General features: G+C 39.9%; 1 protein-coding gene across 8 annotated transcripts in view; it reads right to left on the reverse strand.

Annotated features, from left to right (window-relative positions):
- Nucleotides 1–24,023, reverse strand: part of WT1 (WT1 transcription factor) — a 61,552-nt gene that overhangs the window by 15,888 nt on the left and 21,641 nt on the right. For 5 of the 8 annotated variants that reach the window (XM_074336181.1, XM_019738486.2, XM_019738485.2 and 2 more), the window contains exons 4-5: nucleotides 14,970–15,047; nucleotides 13,847–13,897 (exon numbers count right to left, since the gene is read on the reverse strand). In XM_074336181.1, the coding sequence (XP_074192282.1) occupies nucleotides 13,847–13,897; nucleotides 14,970–15,047 (129 nt within the window). The remainder of the gene's footprint in view (nucleotides 1–13,846; nucleotides 13,898–14,969; nucleotides 15,048–24,023) is intronic. The other 3 variants (XM_074336180.1, XM_074336179.1, XM_019738488.2) reach the window with 1 other exon arrangement.

Genomic DNA, 24,023 nt, shown 5'->3' on the forward strand with positions numbered 1-24,023 from the left:
ATTTGGCTTTCAAAACATTGTCTTCCATTTCATGCTATCTCTACATTTGAAAAGCATCTTTTCACTGTTTCATAAGAGGAAAGGTTCTTCCCTGCTGTTGTTGAGAACTATTATATTTACAATATGTGTAACTGTTCTCTGGTATTTAGGAAGTGATAGGGTTCTAGAAGGTCTCTCCATGGGGCAACCTGAGAGAGAACCCAGTCGTTTTGATGAGTCCAGTCTAAGAGAATGTAAGTCAGTAGGAGTTAACCTGAGACAGAAAGGCTCAAGATGATGGTCGATGCCATTAGCGTATTTGCTGTTGTTAAAACCCAGCTGCTAGCTTAGATGGTCAAGTGAAGCCAAACTTTACCCCAAGAGAGACAAACCTTAAAAACTTCTAGTTACTATGCTGTGGACGCATCAAATAGGAGTGAGGGTAAGATTTCTGGAGGTCTGGAGCCATAAGGCCTTCCAAAAAGGGCCAGGAGCTACCAGCCTAATGAAGAGAGGTCTGGGGGTAAAGATGCACCTTCCAAAGAAAAGAATCATGGAGCCCTGGACAGTTGTGGGATAAAAATTCATCATGACCCAGACACAGGGTTTTATCATTCATGGAGCTGATACAAGAAAGCAGGTTCCAGAGCAGAGTGTGAATCCCACCAACCAAGCAAATGAGAGACCCAAATCTCCCTCAGGGTAGAAATACATCCAATGACTGATCTACCTTCCAAACCAGATAATGAGAAAGAAAGTAAAAGAACCCTGACATGACACATAGCAAGGCATGTGATCCAAGCCTGAGAAAGGCTGGACTTTCTTAGGATAAGAAATTGGTGCTTTATAAAATGTTTTCATGTTTTTCTGTTTTGTTACCTGGTAAACTTCTCTTCAACGGATAAGATACCTGAGCAGCTGAATGACAGGGAAAAGGAATTTGATGATTCCAAGGCCAAGATCATCAGAGAGATTCCCGGGATTTACAGTGAGGTGTAATGAGGGCAGTTGTGGTTCAGCAGGAGGGGAGACACGCCGATGGCGGTAGGTCTGCTGCTGACAGGTAAAGATGTGGGGAAGGAGACTCACAGTAATGTGACAGCTCCTCCCTTCCCACCACAGAGCACTGCACTAGAAACCACGTGCCCGCTTGATGAAGATACTTAAGACAGCTCTTTTGGTTTTGTTGTTCAACTAGGTACAAATCATTCATTTCAGTATTTAGCCCACAATTCCCTATCTTGTCCACAAGGACATCAGAAATAAATACTGAATGTCTTCTTGCAATAAAGACCCACGATACGAATGACCTTCCACTATGAGACTAGTAATTCTACCACAAAAAATAAATGGACCTGAGCATTGCCTTTATCTGGTTCATATATGTTAGTTCCTAACAATCATTTTCTTTCCTACATCGTCCCAAAGATCTGGCTTAAGAATTTTCCCAAAAACTCATGCTCACCTCATGGCTCTGTGGTTTCCAGAATCCACTGTTTGGGATTTTTTGTTTTTGTTTTTTCAAACTATTTGAAAGCTAAGACATTTACTTGTCTTAACTCTTCTGTCACCTCTCTTATTCTCCATGAATTTCCAAATGATTGGCCAAGGGGTGATTATTTTATTGCTGCTAAACTGGTCAGAATGTAGATTTGGTTCTTTATTCTTTAAAGCAGAGCCACAAACTCAGATAAGCCTGCAGGGGCCAAGTAAGTGAGAAAAATAAATGAAGAAGGCCCTAGAGAGCAAAATGGCACTGAACTGACCAGGACAGCCACCCCACTGTCTGCCCAAAGGAGGCAGCCAGGACTTTATTCTACCAGCCAACTACTGTCAATAACATGAACTCAGCATTGTGAGATCTTTCCATTCTCCAAGAAAAGCCAGAAATCTGGATTTTTAATTTTTTTTATGAGATCACCTGAGTTTTAAATTCTGGCAAATAATTGAAAATTTACAGAATCATTACCAGGTCACACAAACATACCTCTGGCCTAAGGACCACCAGTTTGCAATCTCTGCTTCCAAGGTTGAGCAGTGACATTTAAGCTGCAAACTGAAAAATTCCATTTTGATTCTGTTGTCTCTTCCCACATGGCAACAAACAAGAAGTAGGGATGTGCCTGATTCTTTGAAAACTGATTACAAGGTTCTTCCAAACCCTTGAAAGCTTAAAAGGATACTATACTTGTACAGCAGGAATGGCCAGTGCTGTTAAAGCAAAATCCAGAAGTTATCTATAGCTGTCAGTGGTTTACCTCTAAATTTCACTGGCCCACTTGAAAGGAGGTTTACGCATTGAAGTATCTTAGTTTCCTTCAGCTGCTGTAACAAATTACCACAAATTTGGTTGCTTAAAACAACACAAATTTATTCTCTTACAGTTCTGAAGATCAGAAGTCTAAAACCAGATCTTGCCATGCTAAAGTCAAGGTGATGGCAGGGCTATTTGCTTCTGGAGGCTGAAGGGAGACTCCCTCTCCTTGCTTTCTTCAATTCCTTGGCCCCTTCTTTGCCTCACTCTGACCTCTTGCTTCTTTCCTCACATCTACTACTCTTGTGTAATTAAGTCTCTCTCTCCCTTCCTCTAACCGGTATAAAAACATTATGTGGAAGGCCCACTCCACTAAGCCAGGATTATCACCCTATCTCAAGATCCTTAATTTAATCACACCTGTAAAATCCCTTTTGCCACATAAGGCAAGATTCACAGGTTCCAGGGATTAGGAACTAGATATCTTTGAGGGTCATTATTCAGCCCACCATGCCAATGAACCAGATTTCTTCAGTTTCTTACAGGTATATTTCAAAGAGCTAAATTAATCTGAATTCTTTCTCCCCAGATTAATCTGAAAGACTAGTCCATGAGACCATGGGTTCCTCGCCTGAAGGCCCATGTTCCAGGCCCACTTGTATCATTTATTTGCTCTGTGGTCATGAGTGAATCATCTAAACCTCCTGTGACTGAAATTCATCATCTGTAAAATGAAGCTAATAACAATTTTCATGGATTTGTTGGAAAATCAAAGAGGTAAACTATATAGGGAAGTAAAAGTTAAATATCACCCAGTAACCTTATCTCAACAAAATGTTGAGGTCTATGTTTATATGCAACCAACAACTACAAAAATTATTTCTCATCTGTTTCTTATAAGCCTGGTGATTTGAGACCTATTTATATATTTTATCTTTCACATAATCCAGGAGTCCTTAAAATATATCACTTTAGGCAAATGACTTAACTTCCCCTGGTCTCAGCCTCATGTAAAATGAGCAAAACAGCCCCTTCCCCTGCCCCATTAAACTCTTATAGGATCAAATAAAACGAGGTAAAAATAAAGCATGATGTTTGTACATGATATGCCCTCAATAAATGTTGACTATTGCTAGTATTATCTCCCATTTTACAGCAAAAGCTACTGAGGTTTAAGGAGGGACTGCGTTATTTGCCCAAATTTAGACAGATCAGAAATGGCAGAATTGGGGTCTGAGTGCAGGTCAGCTCAGCTCTTTTTCCTTCAAAACTTGCTGGACAATTCTGGTGGCGTAACCCATCCTGGGTTCATGTCTGTCATCACGACACTTAAATGATTCCCAGCTCTTTTCTCCAGGGGTGTGAATGAAATTGGGCCCACGGAAGGTTTAAAGAATGTAGTGGGGTGGGGGTGCAGCCGGAGGGCTCAATTGGTTAGAGCGGGAGTTCTCAACAACAAGGTTGCCTGTTCAATTCCCACATGGGATGGTGGGCTGCGTCCCCTGCAACTAAGATCAAAAACAGTGACTGGACTTGGAGCTGAGCTGCGTCCTCCACAACAAGATTGAAGGATGAAGACTTGGAGCTGATGGGCCCTGGAGAAACACACTGTTGCTCAATACTCCACCACCACCACCCCAAAAAAAAAGAGAATGTCGTGGGAGTAGGTAGGATAAGTGGGGAGCAATGAGGAGGAGCAAGTTCAAAATCGTCCCTCTTCAGTACACTTCACACTTCATCTCTGTTCCGAGGTGCAATATTTATTTTTGGGGTAAAGAAAGAATGAGGCACACTGATGGAAATGGTCTGCTTATGTACAATAGAGCAGTTGAAACTGAGCACAATTTTTATAAAAAAGATTTCTCTCTACCTAGCTGGGAAAATAAACGAAGCAGAAGCAGTTATCAGCAGAGCACACACCTCATGACTTCATTTCTGGCAGTGGGTGTGGACTGTACATTTTCCTAAACAGCTTTAAAATGCATAAAAGTGTATCCTGAGAAAGTCTGCTTTTCCTAGACAGCTTTAAATACATAATCACTTGTCCTTAGAAAGTTTGCAAAAAGAGAAAAATGTCCCTCATATAATACAAATTATGAGCCTTCTTCATGCTAAAAACGTGTACACTGAGGTTTGACCCAGAAAAAACTTAATATTTGAAGAGTAGCTTCTTTAGAAATGATTAATTTTGATATTCCACAGGCACAAGGAGATTAATAAAAAGGAATTGAGGTTTTACAGATGAGGAAAACCAGAGCTGGCCTGAAATCCCTTATCAACAGAAGAGGTAAAAAAAAAGAAAGAAGAGAAAAAAAAGAAGAAGAGGGGGGAAAAGCGTTTTTTAGAAGGCAATTAGTATTTGATGTTAATATTCAAAAAGGGAAAACCGTGGCCTGTGATTTCTCTCTTCACCCCTTGTCACTGGCCAGGTGGGCATCTCCCCATCTTCACCTCTGTCTTCTCACCTTGGCAAAGTTAATCAGATTGAAAGAAAGCACCTGGGAAAACTTCAAACTCTTGAGTATCCAAAAAAAAAAAAGGAATTCACCCACCAACCCCTCTTCTCTCTCTAGCCTTGATACTTACGCTTATATATGAGACACTTAAGTGCCTGATTCCATTTGGTGTTGAAAAAGCATTTTGCTGCAAGCCTTGAGAACTATCACCCCTGTCTAGTGTACTGTTTTTGATGGAAATGGGCAATGAAATGATGTAAAGAAATTATGCTTTCTTTTACACAAGAAATGAGGCCGAACACACCACCACTCAATTATTCTTGCCACACACAAAAAAAGACCCCAAATACAATCATGCTGCTAGATCTAACAACCTGTTTGTAGGAAACACAGGAGATGGAGGCCCAAAGTTAAAAGGCGGTAAGAAGAAGCAATCTGCCAAATCCAGACTATAGGATATTCTACTGGCCAGTTGACCTGCTATCTCCAACAAACCAAGAGATGAGAAAACAAGAGGAGTGGAGGGTGAGGGGTAGGAAAAGAGATTTAAGAGAGGCCAATCAACAAAAAAAACAAAACAATAAGCCTCTGCACAAATGCTCACCATGTGTACACAAGGATGAGCCAGAGATAGTCGGACTTGAACTAATCAGCCCTAGAATTCTTAGGGCCAAAAGAACCGGGAGGTTCTTCTAGGAAACCCAGTGGTCACACCAGAATACTTAAGTTTAAAGCATTACTGAATGAAAATGTAATTTGCCTGCAGCCAGAGTGATTGCAAAACTCTTTCATATCCATTTATAAGATCCAACTTGGGGAAATTAATCGATATTGAATTATCTTTTCACATATTATCACATACTTAGAGCTGGTGGCAAACTAGCACAGCTACCTCTAGTTCAACATGAATGTTATTTTATTCTTTGCCTGAGTGTGATGAGCTGAAGTCAATATTCAAATAAAATTCAAAATTCTGCACAAATATTATCAGCAATGCCATTTAGTCCTTCTCTTTTCCTTGTGTAATGTGGTTGTTTTATAGTGGGAATATAATAAATCAATGGTATATTAAAAACCAAAAGATTATTCTGCTCCTGAGAATACAAAGGAAAAGGACAAAAGATGAAGTTTCTCTAATCCAGCACAGAAAGTCGAATCTAAAAATAAAACAACCAACTTAAATTTGATTGAGTTAAAAAAAAACACACACATATAATGCCCCATTGGGATTTTTAAAATATATACAATACAATAAGCTGCTAAATTTCCACTTTGACCTGTGCCAATTAGAACTGGGGCTCTGCAACCTGCTATAGAAAAAGTCTCATGAATACATAATCTAACAGTTATCTAAAGGTAATTGGATTTATTGTTCAGCAAATACATCAAAACATGATATCTGTAATTGAATCCCTTTAAAGTCTTACCGTTTGGAAGATGCCCACTTGTTCCAAGCATGTTATTATTACTAAAACCTTGTTTGTATTTCTCTTTTGAATGTTTCTTTATAATCATAGCTCATATGTTTTCACTTCCCATGCTGTCTAGTCATTGGCCACCATTGTATAGGGGACACAGGCTGAGTGTTAATAGCCTGATAATAATGCTTGTATAAAAGCCCTTATGTACCATCAAGCTTTCCTCACAACTTGAAATGGCACACAAAGCTCCTCCGATTGACCTATTTCCTCTTCACACTCAGAGCAGAGCTAAGAGATATTGTAAATCCAGTTTCCCACAACAGTTTGGGGAGAACACAGTCCAAAAAAATCACTATGTTTACTGGTCCCGATTACTCAGAAGAGTATTTTTAGGCACGAATTTCCTTCCTACTTCAATACATACAGACATAGGAACTCACCTTCTCACAGGCCACTTCAGCAGACCATACAAGAAATATCTGGATCTCCCCTTACACATGGCCTGATATTGAGGAACTAGTTCATCAGAGTCCCAACTTTATCTAACTCACTGGGTTCTGTATTTTCAATGCTTTGCTCCATAGCCAGAGACTGCTGCTAGTTCCACCCCAAGAATGGGTGTCCCAAATCCACACGATAGATGAACCCCTATGTTTCACACAGGCAAGAATGAGCAGGATCTTTTCAGCCTGGCTTCCCAACTTGCTCACACATTCTTGAATTGGAGAAATTTGCTCAAATGTGCTCAATTACATTAAAAGGGTCATCCCTAAAACCCTAGCATCAAGCCCAGGGCTCTTAAGACTAAGATCTCTCCTGCTTCTCCAGTTGAAATGGGGGCTTGTAGGTACGAAGGCTGTGTGCATAATCATCTCTTCTGCAGGCCACACCTTCCAAACTGACGTCAGTAATACAACAAAGTAATTTAAGGTAAGAAACAAATAAAAAACTGTAATACATCCAAAGGAATCACACTCACTGTCAAAGAGATTTTGAGGCTAAAGGCACTACTGTTAAAAATCTTGAAAAGGAGGAAATTATAAATCGGGACATCTGACATAGAATGAAACTTGAAAAAATGCTGAGAAATACCATGTCCTTCAAGAAAGAATTAAAATTGTGCCAAAAGTCAACCTCCTCCAAAATTAATTTCAAAACCTGAAGCAATCCATTCAAAATTTCAATTTAGACTTAATAAAATAAACTTGTTATTTTAGAATAGTTTTAGAATTACAGAAAATTTTCTAAAATTATACACAGTTCCCATATATCTCTCACCTGGTTTCCTCTGTTATTAACATCTCACATTAGTATGGTGCATTTGTCACAATTAATGAACCAACATGGAATTAACAAAATGAATCTAAAATTCATCTTAGAATGAACAAGAGATAATAGACGAAAATAGTTTGAAAAATAAGTTCAATGCTAGGAAACTTTCATATCAGATATTTAAATAGACTATAAAATTATAGAAAAAAAAAAACCGATACTGGCAGAAAGAGCCAGACTGATCAAAAAAGGAGAATAAAGAGTCTAGAAGTAGATCTAAAGAATTTGAAAGGATCCAAGGATTAGTAAAGGTAATATTTGAAATCAACAAGAAAAAGATGGATTATTCAAAATAGTTTGGGGATGCAGGCTAGTCACCTAGAAACAAATCAAGGTGAAATACTACTGCCAAATGAACACAGGATGAATTAAATATTTAAATCTAGAGTGTAAATTACAAAATACACCAATAAACAAATAATTTTTAAAAAAAATCTTGAGATAGAAAAACTCTTTCTAGGCACGACATAAAAGCCAAAAACTTGAAACTATAGAACATAAACTCTACTCAGCCATTATTGCTCAAAAGCAGCCATAAAAAATACATAATATAATTAATTACCTTTGGTTTTTTGGTGTGGTGAGACCATGTAATAAGATTTACTTTCTTAGCAACTTTCAGGTATATAATACAGTATCGTTAACTACAATCACCATTCTCTGTGTTAAATGAGGTGACAGAGATGTTAACTAACCCTATTGTGATAATCATTTTGCAATGTATATGTGTGTCAAATAATCACATTGTATACCTTAAATATATAGAATACATCAATTATATCTCAATAAATGTGAAAAAATACAAAACAAGAAACACATGAACTGACAAGTTTTACTATATAAAATTTTCTGACAGAAAAAAATCCATTCACAGAGTTAAAACACAAACCAGAGAAAATATTTGTAGTAAATATGACAAGCAGTGTTACTATCCCTTTAAACAAAGAACTCTTGTAAATCAATATTGTTACTAGATGAACTATCCGAGCTGCTAGCTAGTTAACCAGCAACCACTTGCCCATGTAGTGTCTTCTCTCTCAAGGACAGTGTTCCAGCAAGTCTATCCCCTCCCATCATCATTTTTTTTCCTCTTCTCGATCATTCTCATCAGCAAACAAAAAGGTAGATATGTCTATCTACATATAAATAAATAAATAAAAACAAACAAAACAAAACAAAAACCACCTTCTCCTGACCCTCTACACCCATTGAGCTAGAAACCCATTTCTTTGCTTCCCTTTGCAGCAAAACTCCAATGAAAGTTTTGTGCAGTTTATATCCTCCTATGATGTCTTATAACCATCTCTATCAGGCTTTTGCCTTTCCCTCTAATCTTTCCAGAGGCAACTATAGTTAATGGTTTGGTAAATGTTTCCAGATTTTTTTTCTCTGCAGATAGAAATATTCCCCAACATGTTTTAAAAAGTTTTCTCTGGGTGGTGAGATAACAGATAAGTTTTCTTTTCTTCTTTATGTTTTTGTATTGCCTTTTTTTTTTTAATAACAAGCCTGTGTTAATCAAAGGGAAAAAAGTCGTTTTCATTTTCGATGAAGTCACCATCTTAGCCTTATGAACACTACATCGTGACTTTGCCTTTAAAATGAAGAGTTATAAATAAAGCCAGAATAAATGAACTCATTCACTTTTAATAGGGGAAAAAAAAAACACTATTAAAATATACAGTAGCCCTCATTTCAAAGAAACATTCATTTGCGTGACTTTTTATCAGTGCAGCTTCTATATCAATGTTTTTATAGCTAGTAGTTATGGTTTTTTTCTTGAGTAGATGACAAGGGTAAGGATAAATGGTGAGTAGAGGGTCTCAGAAGGGACCAAGATGGGATCATAGACATGATACTCCTTTAGTTCATGAAAGAAATCCTCTACTCATCTCCCCCTCCAACACACACACACACACACACACACACACACACACACACACACCTTTACCAACAGATTGGAGCCCTCATTAACCCTACCTCATCTCCCTGCACTGAGTCCACCATGCTTCTCATGTCCAACTTGGCCCCTTAATCACCATCTTCCCTTTCTATTTTCCCTGCTTAGCTCCTGTCTTCTCCTGATCTGATCAAACCTGTCATTTTCCCTCATCTTTACAAAAAGAAAATACTTCCTTGCTTTAAAATAAACGAGTTAGGAACATAGTGTGGAGACGGTAAGCCGATAAAACCCTGAATCTTTTTTTCTAAATGAAATATTTTTTTAAGAAGTCGGTAATATTTTCAAAAGTCAATGCTCTCATGAGAGCTGAAACACAGAACATTGCAATAGCCTATAGATATGCATTTGCTGAATTAGATCTAAGCAGAAACCAATCATTTGTTATAAAAAAGAAAATGACACTAATGTGTATGTATACATAGAAAAAGGTCTAAAAGCATATGCAGCATTATAGTAATAGTAGTTTCACTGAGCTATTGGGGGGAGTGTTAATTTCCTCCCCTATATATTTGTATTTTCTAACTGTTCTATAATTTATACACATTATATACATAATTTAAACATAAAATACATTCATTGAATATATGCCCAGAGAGAAAAGGGTGGGAAAGGTGAACAATTAGAGAGGAGAAAGTAGCAGCAGGGAAGTGAGAAGTGAAGGCAAAGCAGCAACTGAATTAATCCAAGAGGAACAACACAGCTTTAAGTCAGAATCTCCATCTCCATCCTGCAAACCCAGGAGTCCTATTCCCTGTTCCCACCATGGCTAACAGACTCTAGCTAAGTCCAGTGCATGGCAAAGAACTGCTTACAAGGCACCATTTAAAGGGAGAAATTAACAACTTTTTTCTAGGCGTGGAGGTGGAGGAGTACACTCAAGAATGCTGGGGTTCACCGAACTGCTTTTCTCCACCTTTGCTTTGTGTCTCAAGCTCCAGGAGCCACTTAAAAACAGGCTATGTATTTTCAAGAAGTAAATCTCTTGGACGAGTACCTTATGTTCATGAGCTGGAGAGAGAAGGTGCTGGGCTGTGTATTGGAACTCCCAGCCAGAGAAGACAGCTATCTCTTTTGGCACAGGTTCTCAGGGATGAGACCATGTCTAGCGGGGATTTTCTCCAGATTCGACAGCCTTGGCCTTACCAAAACGCGCAGCTTTGTTTGCACCATACATCACTCATCACGAGTCTTTCGTTTTTCCTTTAAAGCATTCACAGGTCAAATACTGTGTGTTTCCAACAGTCTGTGAACTTCTTGGACCAGCAAAGGGACATTCATTTTGCTCAGCACTCCTTTAACATTTCTATTGTGTTCGATTTCCCACTCCCCCTACCCACGTCCCCAGAGAATGACTTCTTCCTTGTTTTAATAACTTGGACCACAGTCAAGGTTGATGTGTTTCTCTCCATTTTGCAGGATATTTTCTTCAGGAGAGACAAAACAGAGGCTAACAGAGTAGCCAAGGCTTATGAGTAGCCTTAAAAAAATCAGCAGCCATTAAGAACACATAGAACATGTTTTTAAGAGAAATAAAAAGCAGACAACACAAGGCACCATAAACCGAATTATTCATAAAGGTAGATTAATGCTTAGAAAGGATCCCCAGTAATTTTTTCTCTCAGTGACCCACTTTAAAAATCTAATTTCATTTGTTTGTTGGTGAGGTAAAGGGTCAGAGTTAAGAGAGTGGTTTCATAAAGTACCTTCTCTTTGACTTAAATTGAAATACAATATTCTCCTGTTTGAGGTAATAAAAGTAATTCTGATCCCAATGGGCACACAGAGATTTGAAAATGAGTAAAGGGAGAAGCAGACAAGAGTAAATCAGTGGCAAGAATATCCTGTTTTCATCTCCTCTTGCCCATGCCCTTCCTAAAATCCCATCGCTGCCCTTTGAATACCACTGCTCCCCGACATCTAATGAAAGATGGCTCTGTGGACTTGTTGAGGCACGAGGTAACAAGGCTGTTCTTTTTATACAAGTAACATTTTCAAGGAAAGAAGACATGAACAAATATGTAGTGGGGGTTAGAACAAATATGTAGTGGGGGTTAGTGTGAAGTACATGATCTTTCAATAAAAAAAATTGATAATGCCTCATTTTTATAAGTGATACGGGAATTATACCTTTCTTCTCCAAAAAATGAGTCAAACCTCCAGTTTTCCTGTTATATATCTACCTCGTCACCATGATTTTTCTTACCACTGATTGCAAATAGTGTCAAGACGCTAGTTATGGATTAAAGCAAAGGACAGTTATTTCTCTTTATCTTTCTTTATGAAATATTTTTTTCTCAAATGCATTTTCCATATTAACAGTGTTTTCATACCATGGCAAAAAAAAGGAAATTTGGTATCATAGAGAATAATGAACATCTACCCAGATGATGTCCCACTGGGGAAAAGCCAAACTTTCTACTGGAATAACAGATTCAACTGAATCCAGCTCTTAGGGCTGTTCATGGGCTTGGAGGAAAGAGCTAAGGAGTTGTTCTTTCTAAGAGCTAAAAGAGAGGCAAATTGTGGGTCATGACACATCAGTGGGTTGTAAAATCAATCTACACATCACAGCCAGCATTTTTAAATGATATGGAATAAAGTAGAAAGTATCGGCATGCATAGCGTGGAGCAAGGGTAAATACTGTTTTGTGAGAATTTGTAGTATATGTGAGTGCACGCACACATACACTGGATCTCAGTGTAAAAGGTATTTCTACTGTGGTCACAGTCTAAAAAGTTTAAGAAACTCTAATCTAGGGCTCAGATCCTGGAGTCAGACAGAAGTGGATTCCAACATGGCTCTGCCAATTACTTGTTATGTGAACTTGGTTAGGTGGCTTAATCTCTCCAGCCTCCTCATCTCAAAAATGGACGTGACCCTAATATCCTAGGATTGTCATGAGATCAAAAGAGAAAACATATGTAAAGTCCCTCACACAGGGCCCAATAATGTTAACATCAATCCTTAGATAAATGTTCGATTCACAAATGGAAGCAGACATTAGCTGACTTACAATATGTTCTAAAGGGACAAATCCACGGTGTGAGAGAAGATGTTAGTACATTAGACAACTGCATACTGTTTTACTCTCCAAAGAGTTGTTCTTCTGTAGGACTATCTATTGGGGCCATTTGATCCTTTTTATACAGCTCTTTGACTAAAGTTAGTATTCAAGAAATACATTTTGATTTCAGAAATTCTTTTCCAAAATGTAAGCACAAGAACAATGCAAACTTTTCTAGTTATTTTGCTGTTGTTGTTGTTTTGTTTTGTTTTTGGTACGGTATTAAAATAAAAAAATTATTCACACTTTTGCTTCATCATTACAATATAGCTCTGACTCTCCAGTAAGTGACTAATAGGCCTAAAAAGGTATCAAAATTATCTCAACTATGGAAAGACTCAGATTCAAACACAAGCAAAGGTTCCTTATCTATAATTTTTATAACTAAGCAAAAAACAAACCCTGTGCTCCAACATGAAGAAGTTTTAAAAACTGACACATACTTCACAGTCACGTTCTGTCTATTCTTGGCATTTAGTTTGGGGACAGTTACTGCATTCTCAGTAGAGGAGAGAGCGAAAAAAAGGAAGAGATCCAGAAAGAAAGGGTGGAACAAAGAAACCAAGAAGTATAAGTTGAGAGTAGGTAAGAGGATAGAATGCTGAAACTGTCAGCAGCCCCTTAGATGGAAGTGGGGAGAGAAAAAATTCAAATCAACAAAAAGCTTCTTACTTTGCTGTCTGGAGAGAGAAAGTGGAGATTTGGCTAAAATAGAAAAATTGGGGTTAGGGATAAAGAGAAGGATCTAACAGTAAGTCTTAAAAGACGAAAAGTAACTGCTGATTATTGAAGAATGATTCAAAAGAAGGATGAGAAGAGGGAGGTTGGTTCTGGTGTTCAAGCAGAGAAAATGAAATCAAAAGAAAGAGTTAAAGAAATGTCCCAGGGTGCAGGCTACAGGGCTGGAAAAGGCACAGATGTTTGGGAACAAAAGAATCTTTGCAGAAAGTCTGGCCATAGACTTGGGGTAAAAATTAAGTTCTCCCTTAGAGATTTAAAGGGAAATAGGGAAAAATGAAAGTTAAGTATAACTGAAAGATTTGATTGCTCTAACAGGAATATGTGTAATGCTACAAATTTAGTATTTTGTGAAATATTCACAAGGAAATGAGCAAAGTTCCTACTGCATCACTCTAAAAATTGTTCTATAGGAATATGTTGATATGAAATGTCACCACCTCCATTTTCGCCCACAGTATGTCTACGATAAATAACAAGAGGCAAAAAGAGCGAGAGAGATGGATAGATTTTCCCCATCCCAGTGCACCAAAGGCTACCCTGATTACCCATCATCAGTCCTAACTCCTGCATCGCCCCCAGGTGCCACCAACAAGGCCTACGGCATTTGCTTTGCCATCATAGCATTGTCCACTCACTTGCTCTGCCCTTCTGTCCATTTCATTGAGCTGGAGCTCCCAGCAGCAACTCTAGAAGAGAAGAAGAGGTGGGGAATGGGGAATGCAGCATGCATGCCTCTAGCAAGCCCCCAGATCCCAGAATCCAATGAGAAGCCACTAAATACACAGAGATGCGAACCTAGCTGCCTAGTAAAGAGTGCTGAACTAAGTCCCCGATCCCACTGGAGCTCATGGTGGGGTGAAAGACCCCACAGCGAGGTCGGAAAGAACCTGGGCTTTGGAATCAGATCGGGGCTTGGAGTCCCAGCTCTACCCCTTAATACGATGTGAACTTGGGAAGTTACTTAACTCTCTGAGCTTGTTTTACTTCTTTGGAAAACAGGGTAACAGTACGTAGGCCTTATAATGTTGTTAGGAAGATTACAGGAGGTGACCTCAAAGAGCACCTGATACATCACAGGTGCTTCATGAGTGAGATATCCAACTGCCTAGCAACTTAGACTTGCTAGAAAACTAAAAGGAAGTTATTTTACTATTGAAAGCAAGTCCCACCTGCTTTCCTTTTTTTCATTTTCAGGTACTAAGAATTGTCCCTACCTATGCTCGATAACTGTGTTTTCCCTATTGTTGTTGTATATCCATTGTGAAGAAAACCTGTTGGTGCGGAAACCTGTTGGTGCAACCAGGTATGAGCACATCTGACTTTGGATTGTCCAAATCATCATCTCTCAACTACTGGATTTTGGATCCTGGACTTTGTAAACTCAAAGCATTTCTTCATAAGATAATACAATGGTTATCATCTGTGATTATCACTAGCAAAACATAAACATTTACTTGAGGTTAAATGGACACAGCTCTGAAGAACTCTAGAAAATTCCGTAAGTAAAGGCCATATTAAGTTTTCCCAATATTCTCAACTCCCTTGTTCCAGACAAAACCATCCCCTATTTATATTCCTGAAAATTTAATATTGAACAAAACCCGCCAACTGGTGGTGGGAGGAAAGCATCTTGATTCTACATAGAGCCATGCTTATTCTTCTAAAATCATACTCTCTTCATAAGTTACAAGCACTTTTAAAATGGTTCAAACAGGTGTAAGTTACTGTTTAAGGGCAATGCAGTAGGGAAGATCTTACCCTTTTAATGTGGCTCCTAAATTCATCTGATTCCAGGTCATGCATTCAAGCTGAGAGGTCATCTGGTATAAATTGTCACTGTTAGAAAAACATCCAGAGTTAGAAATGCACAGCTACCAAAATAAATAAATAAATAAATAAATAAATAAATAAATAAATGTTTCTTCAAAAAGCAATGGAGTTTTAACTTTTCTTTATAGCAAAAGCCTCCACGTTATCCAGAATGACAGAATATACAAGTTTGAAATAATCTTCATTTCATCCCACATATCTCTGCACAGTTATTCACTTCACACACTGCAGAAAGGATATGAGCGTAATTTGGAAGCCTTTTAAAAAACCTTAGTATAGCTAACATTGAAGTTTCTAAAGAGGTATTAAACCTTTGAAGGGAAGAGGCTAAAGGGAGTGAAACTTTGAAAGGCAACACAGGCTGGATAACTCAACATTAAAGTTAAAAGCCTGAGGCTGAAAGTAAAAAGACAGCAGATTAATTATTCGTGAAAAGGCCATTAAGTTGTTTTAATCAAAAGGATAAGTATCATGTGGATTATGAGGGTCTGAAAAGTCAAAGAGTGATGGGTGATGGATGGTCTGATACTCAAGGATGTGACAAGCAAAAGAAAGAGGATGATAAACTCTATGCACAACTGAAGGAATCATTCTTTATAAATTTGATAATCCTGTTACAAGTCAAAAGGGGCTTTTTTAAAAAAAAGCCCGCCCCCAACCCATTTCTATGAGGGAAGGGGAAACAATGGCTGATTATTTACATTAAGACACCAAAGGAGAAATACACGATCATGTAAACCAATCAAAAGTTGTTCTCGCCCCCTTGTGTTTTTGCATGTACAACTCTTATAAATATATTTATTAAGTATTTTCATTTTTCATTGTCATTTGTTTATTTGTTTTATATTTATCTCATTCCTAGAAAACTAGCACAAAAATCAATCACCAGGCATCTCCTAATTACCAAGCTCTATTAGCAATAAACTTAGTCTTGAACTGAAATGGTTAATTATGAAATTTGAAACCCAAGAGATTAATGGTTTGTCTGGGAACCCTTGATCTAAACACATTACAGAAGAACATTTTCACTCTACCTTCATGGCAGAAGTGAAAAAAAGGTAAGAAGCTTTTAATATCTAATGTGCGATATCATATTGCAAATTCTGGACAATCTCCATCTTGTCCTGGCATTCCTTTGGGTTGCTTCATCCACTGGGCAGAGGCAACACCAAAGTTTAATTAAGAGAAAGCTTTGTCAGGCTAACCAAACTGGGAAACGACAGCAACTCGGAATAAATGAATACTGTGCTCTCTCTCGGCAAAGCCTGATAAATCATGGTCGCGTCCATCTGCCTCTCATATAATCACTCTGAAAATGATTTGGAACTCTTTAGTGGCGGGTACACAGGATAAGGAGGAAATCAGATTTCAGGAGGGAATTTTACATATGAAATGTGAAGTGACTTCAATCTGAAAGTATGTGCAGTTTCATTAGTCAGTGTATATCTGGACCCCATCATTCATCCCCACGTCTGACTGACTATTATGCTACTACAATATCCTACATATCAATGGAAAAGAAATGATGAGTTTCCCCTGCAGCTTCCCCGTTTGCAGCAGCAGCCCGTGCTGGTCTGTGCCACTACGTTTCTCAATTCCACAAATTCTTGCTGTAAGGCCAGTGTAATTAATTCCTGAAGGACCCCAATTTTTATTAGAAGTGCCAGCCTTCTGCATTTAACACAGGAGAGTTGCTTGAACTTTCTTTGGGCTGACAGTTCATTAATAAGCAGCCTCCTCCACAATCTCTACTGGTTTTTGTTCTCTTGCGCCTTTTCATCAAGCAATCCATTTATTAATCTTGCTATTAATCTCAGCCAACAGGCATTGTATTCCCCAGGCAGCTCTATATTTTTGTCACTAATTTTTTTAAAAATTGTTCACCAACTAAAATCACTCAGCCACAGTTGACAATTTTCCTAGGCCTTACTGGGATGTGGAATCTTTCTGAAATTATTTCATCCTTGCTGAAGACTAAGAAAATCCTAATTTTCAAGAGTGCTGAGAGACAAGATGAGTGACACAAGTTTACACATATGGGTTAGTGAGTCCCAAATATCTAACTTCATGATTTAGGAATTTTCTCACAGGTTTAAAAAACGGTCCAATAGTTTCCTAAAGGTCTCTACAAGGAAGTACCCCAAGAGGATATATTTTTAAGGACATTTTCCTGGCTCCTGAAAAGCAAACTTTCTCAAATTCAAGGTCTATGTCTTACATATATGTGTATCTTCCTAGTAGGTGCTTAATAAATATTCTATACTGCCAACATAGTAGCCACTAATCACACGTGGCTATTGAGCACTTGAAATACTGCTAGTGCCACATGTTGAAATAAGATTTTGACTATATTGGGTTAAATAGACTATTTCAAAATTAATTTTACTGTTTCTTTTTTTACATGGCTACTAGCAAATTTCAAATTACACATATGGCTTGCACTATGTTTCTATTGGACAGTGTTACTCTGTAAGTTTTAGGGCCTTGAGCAAATCACTGCAGTTCTCCGCACCCCAGTTTTCTCATTTGTCAAATGGGAATATTGATCTCAATCAGTCTAACTTTACAGGGATGTTGTAAAGCTCTAATAATGGCTATTTGAAGAGTTCACAGATAAAATATTTTGTTTTTCTCATCTATCAAATTTTTGCACAGTACTTTCACACCTCTCCAATATTCTTCACAACAACTTTGTGAGTCAGGTATAATTCTGATCCCCATTTATCAGAGGAGGACCTGGGCTCAGAGACATAGATGCCTCGTGCTGACTGCCTGATGTTCCCACTCCCACCCTGCTCTGCCCCTTGGCATCATTTAGCTCAGAGCCTTGTCCTCTTCACACCATTTAAGTAATAGTAATAATAAGTTGGTGCTAATAAAAACTAAGTGTGCTTTAAATGATTAAAAATAATGGCAAAAACCGCCATTACTTTTGCACCAACCTAATAAATTACAGACAACAGTCTGGAGGTGAAAGAGGACATGCTCCAGGGAGCAGCCTAACCTACTCTGTCTCCAGAAAATTACAAAATGCAAGATGCCCGACACGTCTCCTTCAGCTAACGAAGGACAACGTGCCAAGATCCCATTCAGAGCACCACGTCTTGATTTGAGTAGTCCTGATAACCCAGCTTGTAAATCCTCAGAAGGGAACAGAAGGTGGGATGGGCTGATGGGGGAGAAGAACTTTCAGAAAATCCCCAAGCTACTAATAGGTTTCCTGAGGCCAGCGACAGGATCAGAGCACAATTTTAACCACATCCTGCCTTCTCTTGGCTGGGTGTCCTCAGCTGCTCAGTGAGTCGGGCTTGGCTAGCACACCCTTTCAACTGGAAGTCACTAACAGCAATGACAATAACTGCTGCTGGGGAGAGGACAAAATGTGAGCTAGAGCGAAAATACTGGGCCCAAGCATGCTCAAGCTCTGATCTCTTTGGGCAATCGATCAACACCCAGCTCTCATCATGAAAACCCACGGAAAGAGCCAGCACCAAGCAAAGAATATATGGCCTCTGACAAATAAAGCATCTAATTATTAAATAACCACTGTAGGTGTCAACCACCTCATTCCCAGGGGAGCTCAGATAAGCAGGTGGTTTGGCTCAGAGCGACCACAGTGGTCACGTAGGCATTTCAGCTCCCTGTCTAACTGTCTGTTCGGAAGTGAACTCTGAAATTGCAGGTTGCCAAAATATATTCCGAAAGTCACGGTGTCCTTTATATTTTTTTAAGTGGGTCTTTAAAAAAAATTAAGTCACTTGTTTCCTATGTAAGAAATGTTTGAAGTTGGAAGCAAGAAAGAGAGGAAAGAAACTTCTATAACTTGGATTAATGCAAGTTGGAGTAAAATAAAAGGAAGTCAGTCCTAGCAAAACGGGGAACTTAAAAGGAAATCAGTAGTAGATCATATAGAGTTTGTTTTGGCCTGGACTGCAATATTACTGAGTTCTTGACCTCCGCACAAAAAGAAAGGAAGAAGAAAGCCCTCAGCTATTATCTAAACGAGAACTCCTCCACTCTTCAAATACATGTGTAATTCAAGTATTTTTCATCTTTAAGTGTGTTTACTACAGTCAGCAGAAGAAGGTAGAACAGTTCATGTCACCAGTGGAATGAAACCATAGAACCTGGCTGAGACTGGAGTTACCTCTGCCAGATGATTGCTGGCTGGCAAAGTAATATCTTGGTAGAAGAAAAGAGTTTCCCCATGGGATGATTAAAAAAAAAAAAAAAAAAAAGGAAAAGGTGGATATAACTGGCATCTGTGATCAGAATTCATGATGTTTCCAGCATTTGCCATAATAACCCTGCTCCACAGGTAAGCCTCTGTGGGTTTACCTACACCTGATAACCAAGGCTCATGCACAGAGGCTAAAGCCAGACTTCCATGCAGCCCTTTTCCTGCGTTCTTCCCTCTGAGGCGCCGTGCAGACTGCCTGGTGAGAAATATCTGCCCAGCAGGCCATGGTGAATAATTATTTTACAGTCAATCTCTTGGTATTGTAATCTCTCTCAAGCTCACCAGTTAACCAAAGAAAAACCCACTGGGGATTCAGCTTCTATTAATAAACACTTGGTCAGCACAAAAGTTGGAGGAATATTTGAAAGTAGATTTTTTCCCCCTCCCTGGAGACAAGTCTAATGCAAGCCTTTGGCTTTGATAACACTGCCCACCACCTTGGAAACCACTCTAGACTTTCCGCATTCATGTCTATCTATGTGGGAAACATATACCAGGATTGTTTTAAGTGAAACTTGCACACCGTGTAAAGGGTACTTAGACACACAAGTGAAAAGAGGCACCATTAATTATGATTTTACTTCCTTGGGCACAAGCCGTCTTCTGATTTATGTCTGTGTTGAAGGCTGACCTAAATGGTGGATTGTGAACGTCCCCACTGACCTGGGTTTCTCAGAAACTCTAGGGTTGCTAAGGAAGTTTCTTTCACATGAAAGACAATCTACTGGTACCCGGCTCCACCGTCAAAATCACCATTTGTGAATCATTAACATACAATTAAAATATTCAAATCAGCAATTACTGCTTCCCGAACTGCTAAGGGGCAAAAGGAAACTTATATAGAGGTAGCACCACTGCTAAAGGAGGACTTGCAAACCATATAAAAGAGTAAAAAGAGAGGGAAACAACTAGAACGTCTAAAACAATAGTGTGCACAGGAATACTTTTCAAACATACTGCGCAGACCTCCTTTTCAAAGTGCTAATAGCTGTGAGAATCAAGCTGTGCAATGGGCATAGTCAGGGATTGGGGACTCCCAGGAAGTCAGCAATCAGAGGACGCTGGGAGGCTTGTGGAGGAGGATTCAAAGGAAGTGAGCAGGGAAGGCTCAGCTAGCTGCCTGTTCTAGGCAGAAGTCAGGGGGAATTATGCTCAGCGAGTGTCAACTTCACTACTCTCTCCCCTCAGGAGAGCATGGAGTCCAATGTTCCCTGGGATATTTTGCCTCCGAGCAAGCAAAACCCATGGTGGCCCAGGAAGCAGTCTGGATGCATAGGGAGAAAGGTCTCTGCCCTGGGTTTCTTCAGGTGCCTGAACTGAGCTTTACCCCAATAGTTCATACACAGTGGCAAAGGAAAAGCTAGAGTAGTCTGCAGTTTGAAAGACAGAGCTGCTTTATGAGTTAGGACTTCAGGAGAAAGCTCAAGTTGGTTCCAACAGTACTCATCAGGGAAAACGCTGGCCGCAATCCACTAATCACTTACTATGGAAAACTATGGGTAAAACTAATGGATAATGGGTTTCTTTCACAACTGTGGGAAATAAACACCTTTCTCCAGCAAGACCTAGGGCAGATACCACATTTGGAAAGAGAACGGCACTTATGCATCAGAAGAGGCAGTAGGGTGGGTCCAGTGGGTAGGAGGATGGATTCCTGAGCCTCACCACATGAATTTGAACACCACTTCTATTACTTACAGTGTCACACTGGCCAAATTCCTCCCAGGGCCTCAGTTTCCTCCTCTGTCAAGTAGGGGTGATAATCTATTGCCATCTTCAAAGAATGTTACGTAACTAATTGAGTGAATGCTTGTAAAGTGGTTAAAATGGTGCCTGGCTATAGTAAGTCTGTTTGAGCATTTGCTCTTATCATTTATTAGCAAAAATGCTGGCATGGACTATATAAGGGGAATATTCAAGGTAGCAGACAATGAGTGGCCTGGAATCCCTGGGTGATTCAGAACACAGGTGGGCTTTAGGGTCAGAGAGACTGAAGATCAAATCCTGGTTCTGATTCTCACTCACTGTGTGACCTTGGGCAAATTAACTTTGATTCTCTAAACCTATTTTCTCTTCAGCAGAGTAGAAATTAGAGTACCTACCTACCGTAGAATAATCAGAAGAATTCAGTGAGCGAATTGAGTGAAGCACTTAGCACAATGCCCAACAGCACATAGACAGCATGCAATAAATCCTAGTTATTATGTTATAGGAACTCATGCTTTCACCCAGCTATAATGACTGGGTTCCATAAAGGCTAAATCTAGTGTCATAAACCTTAGTGACCTTTAGACAAAATTCTACCCACGTTCAACATGTGAGGGGCAGGGAGGATGAGGAAACCATCTCCTATCACTTCCCGTAAGTTGCCAGGGGGCATTTTCTACTCACTACTGTTTTACACCTACACACAAAGGTGTACAGCTATAACTCCTCATATCTGTTACCTGAGAGACAGGAGAGAACTTACAGTGATTCTCTCATTGTATAGTTTTCTCCTAACAAGGAGAGAATTCTGAAAACTTCCTCCAATCAAATTCACATTGTGCACTGCTTATTTAATGTCTGTGTATGTATCATTACCTTTTATTTCATGGTGGGAAGGGAGACTAAATCCAAGACTGAGGAGACAAAGTTTTGGGAAGGCAGGGGGAAGAAGCTGGGAAGGCTGTATCAAAGGGTCAAATGCAATGAGGCAAACAAAACACAAGGAAGCCTTTCACAGGAGTATCCAATTTTAGACAGAATAGAGAACAGAGCCAAAAGCACCACTGAGTATCTAAAATCCAAAAGTTAAATTATTAACCGATTAAACCTTAGTCATATTTTCTATGCTTTTCCAAATGCTGTGTTCCCAAAAGCATTTAAGTACCCTTTCAAACATTTTTAGGAGTAGGAAAAAAGGTAATGACATAACTGCAGTAATGTGGACACACAGACTCAATTTTAAAATATCCCTACACCTGTCCATCCATCATTACTACAAAAAAAATACCTGATCTTTGAAAAGTGATTAGAAATGTTGTGACTTTAGGATGGATGGAGCTTCAAAGACGCAGTACAAACTTCCAGGGAGCAAACTCTTTTCCTACTGGGGTCACAAATTCTTTTTTAGGAGATGTTACCGCTTAGGAAATTTTCTGTAACAGGAGAAAATGGTATTTTTATGATATTCATATAAAAATGAGGAACAAAAAAGTTCCAATTATGTAGAAAGAAAAAAGAGAGAAGCAAATATTGCCAAATGATGAACCTGACAAAATTGCTTTATACAGTGGCCAATTAGAAGCTGAATTCGAAAATGTGAAAATTTTTATGTATAAAATGCAAAGTAACTTTTTCTACTTCGATAGTAACTCAGATTCAGCCCTAAGTCAAAAGCTACCCCAGGGACTCAGTTTGGAGACGTGCTATTAAAAGTGGTTGTGATCTCTTTATCCCTGACCCCTATTCTTTCTAGGCAGCTCAGTCCTTTCCTATTGTCCCACAAGGTGGGTCTATGCTTAGGGGAAAGGAGACTAAGAAATGTATGTAGCTGCGTGTCAGTACTGAACCAGACTCCAATGGCCTCTCAGTCCCCATTTCCCAGGAGGTAACCTGGCCCATCTAAACAGCACCCACTGGGGCATCAAGGTCTTCCTCTCAGCCTGGGACCAAGGAAGGGAGGAGTGGGCCAAGGGCATCCCTGGGGAACCATTCCAACTGCACCCCCAATTACTACCAGAGTGACAGCAGTGCCACTCTGGCAGTGGGCAGGAGCAGCTCCTCAAGGAGGGTGTCAATGGCCCCTCTGCCCCAGTTTTGCTAGGGGAGAGAGTCACAACAGAGAATGGTTGGGGATTCTGCATTCACTCTAGTGACCTGACCCACCGAGAGGAGGCACAGAGATCGCAGGCTTGGGGCAGAACTCTAGGTCTGCGGTGTCAAAGAACAGCTGGTCTCCAGCTAATGAAGGAGAAAAGGAGAGTAATAAGATGTGACCATTCTATCTCTGTCTGTGAAACCTGCAGGCATTTGTTTGCCCCCTCGCTCTCTCTGAAAGAGAGAGAGAGGGAGGAAGGGAAGGAGGGAGGGAGAGAGGAAGAAAGAAAAAGATCTCGAATCCAAAATCCGATTAGATATGCCAATTTTCCAATCAAGAGGAAAGGTTTCCAAAGTCCTCGCGCCTCGGGCGTACAGAAGTCCCAGACTCAACTTCATAAGCACGCCAAGACTTTGGGGTGCCCCACAGCGGGCTCCGGAACGAAGACTCCCTCCCCTCCTCCACCTGTGGGACTGGAGGTCCCCCAGGCGCGGCCATTCCCCCCACCCAATCTCCCAGGGCAGGAGCTTTTCCTTCCTTCATTACCTCACTACCTCCTTCCCTTGACGTCAGCCCCGGCTCCTGGAGCCGAGGGGAGGGAGGATGGAGAAGAGTTTGGGGGCAGTCGGTATCAGGATCCCTACAGCACCGGGGTGGGGGCAGGGATGTAACATGAGGTAATGCGCACCCAATCCCCGGCCTCCAAGGCCGAGAGCGACCACTTCCCTCCCTCCGTCCCACCTCTCCACCCGGCGCGGGCCGGTGTGTGCACCAGTTACTAAGCAACCCTATCGGAGAAGCGGGATGCTGGCCAAGTTCACCCAAAGTTGAAGAATAAATTTGGGGGAGAGTAGGTGGAAGGTGGAGCGAGAGCCGAGAGAAGGCACAAGGGACAGGAAAAAGGCTTCGAAGGAAAAGAAGCTGTCTTCCGCCTCCTGGG

Source organism: Rhinolophus sinicus, linkage group LG06 (genome assembly GCF_036562045.2).
Source record: "Rhinolophus sinicus isolate RSC01 linkage group LG06, ASM3656204v1, whole genome shotgun sequence".
Classification (NCBI taxonomy): Eukaryota; Metazoa; Chordata; class Mammalia; order Chiroptera; family Rhinolophidae; genus Rhinolophus; species Rhinolophus sinicus.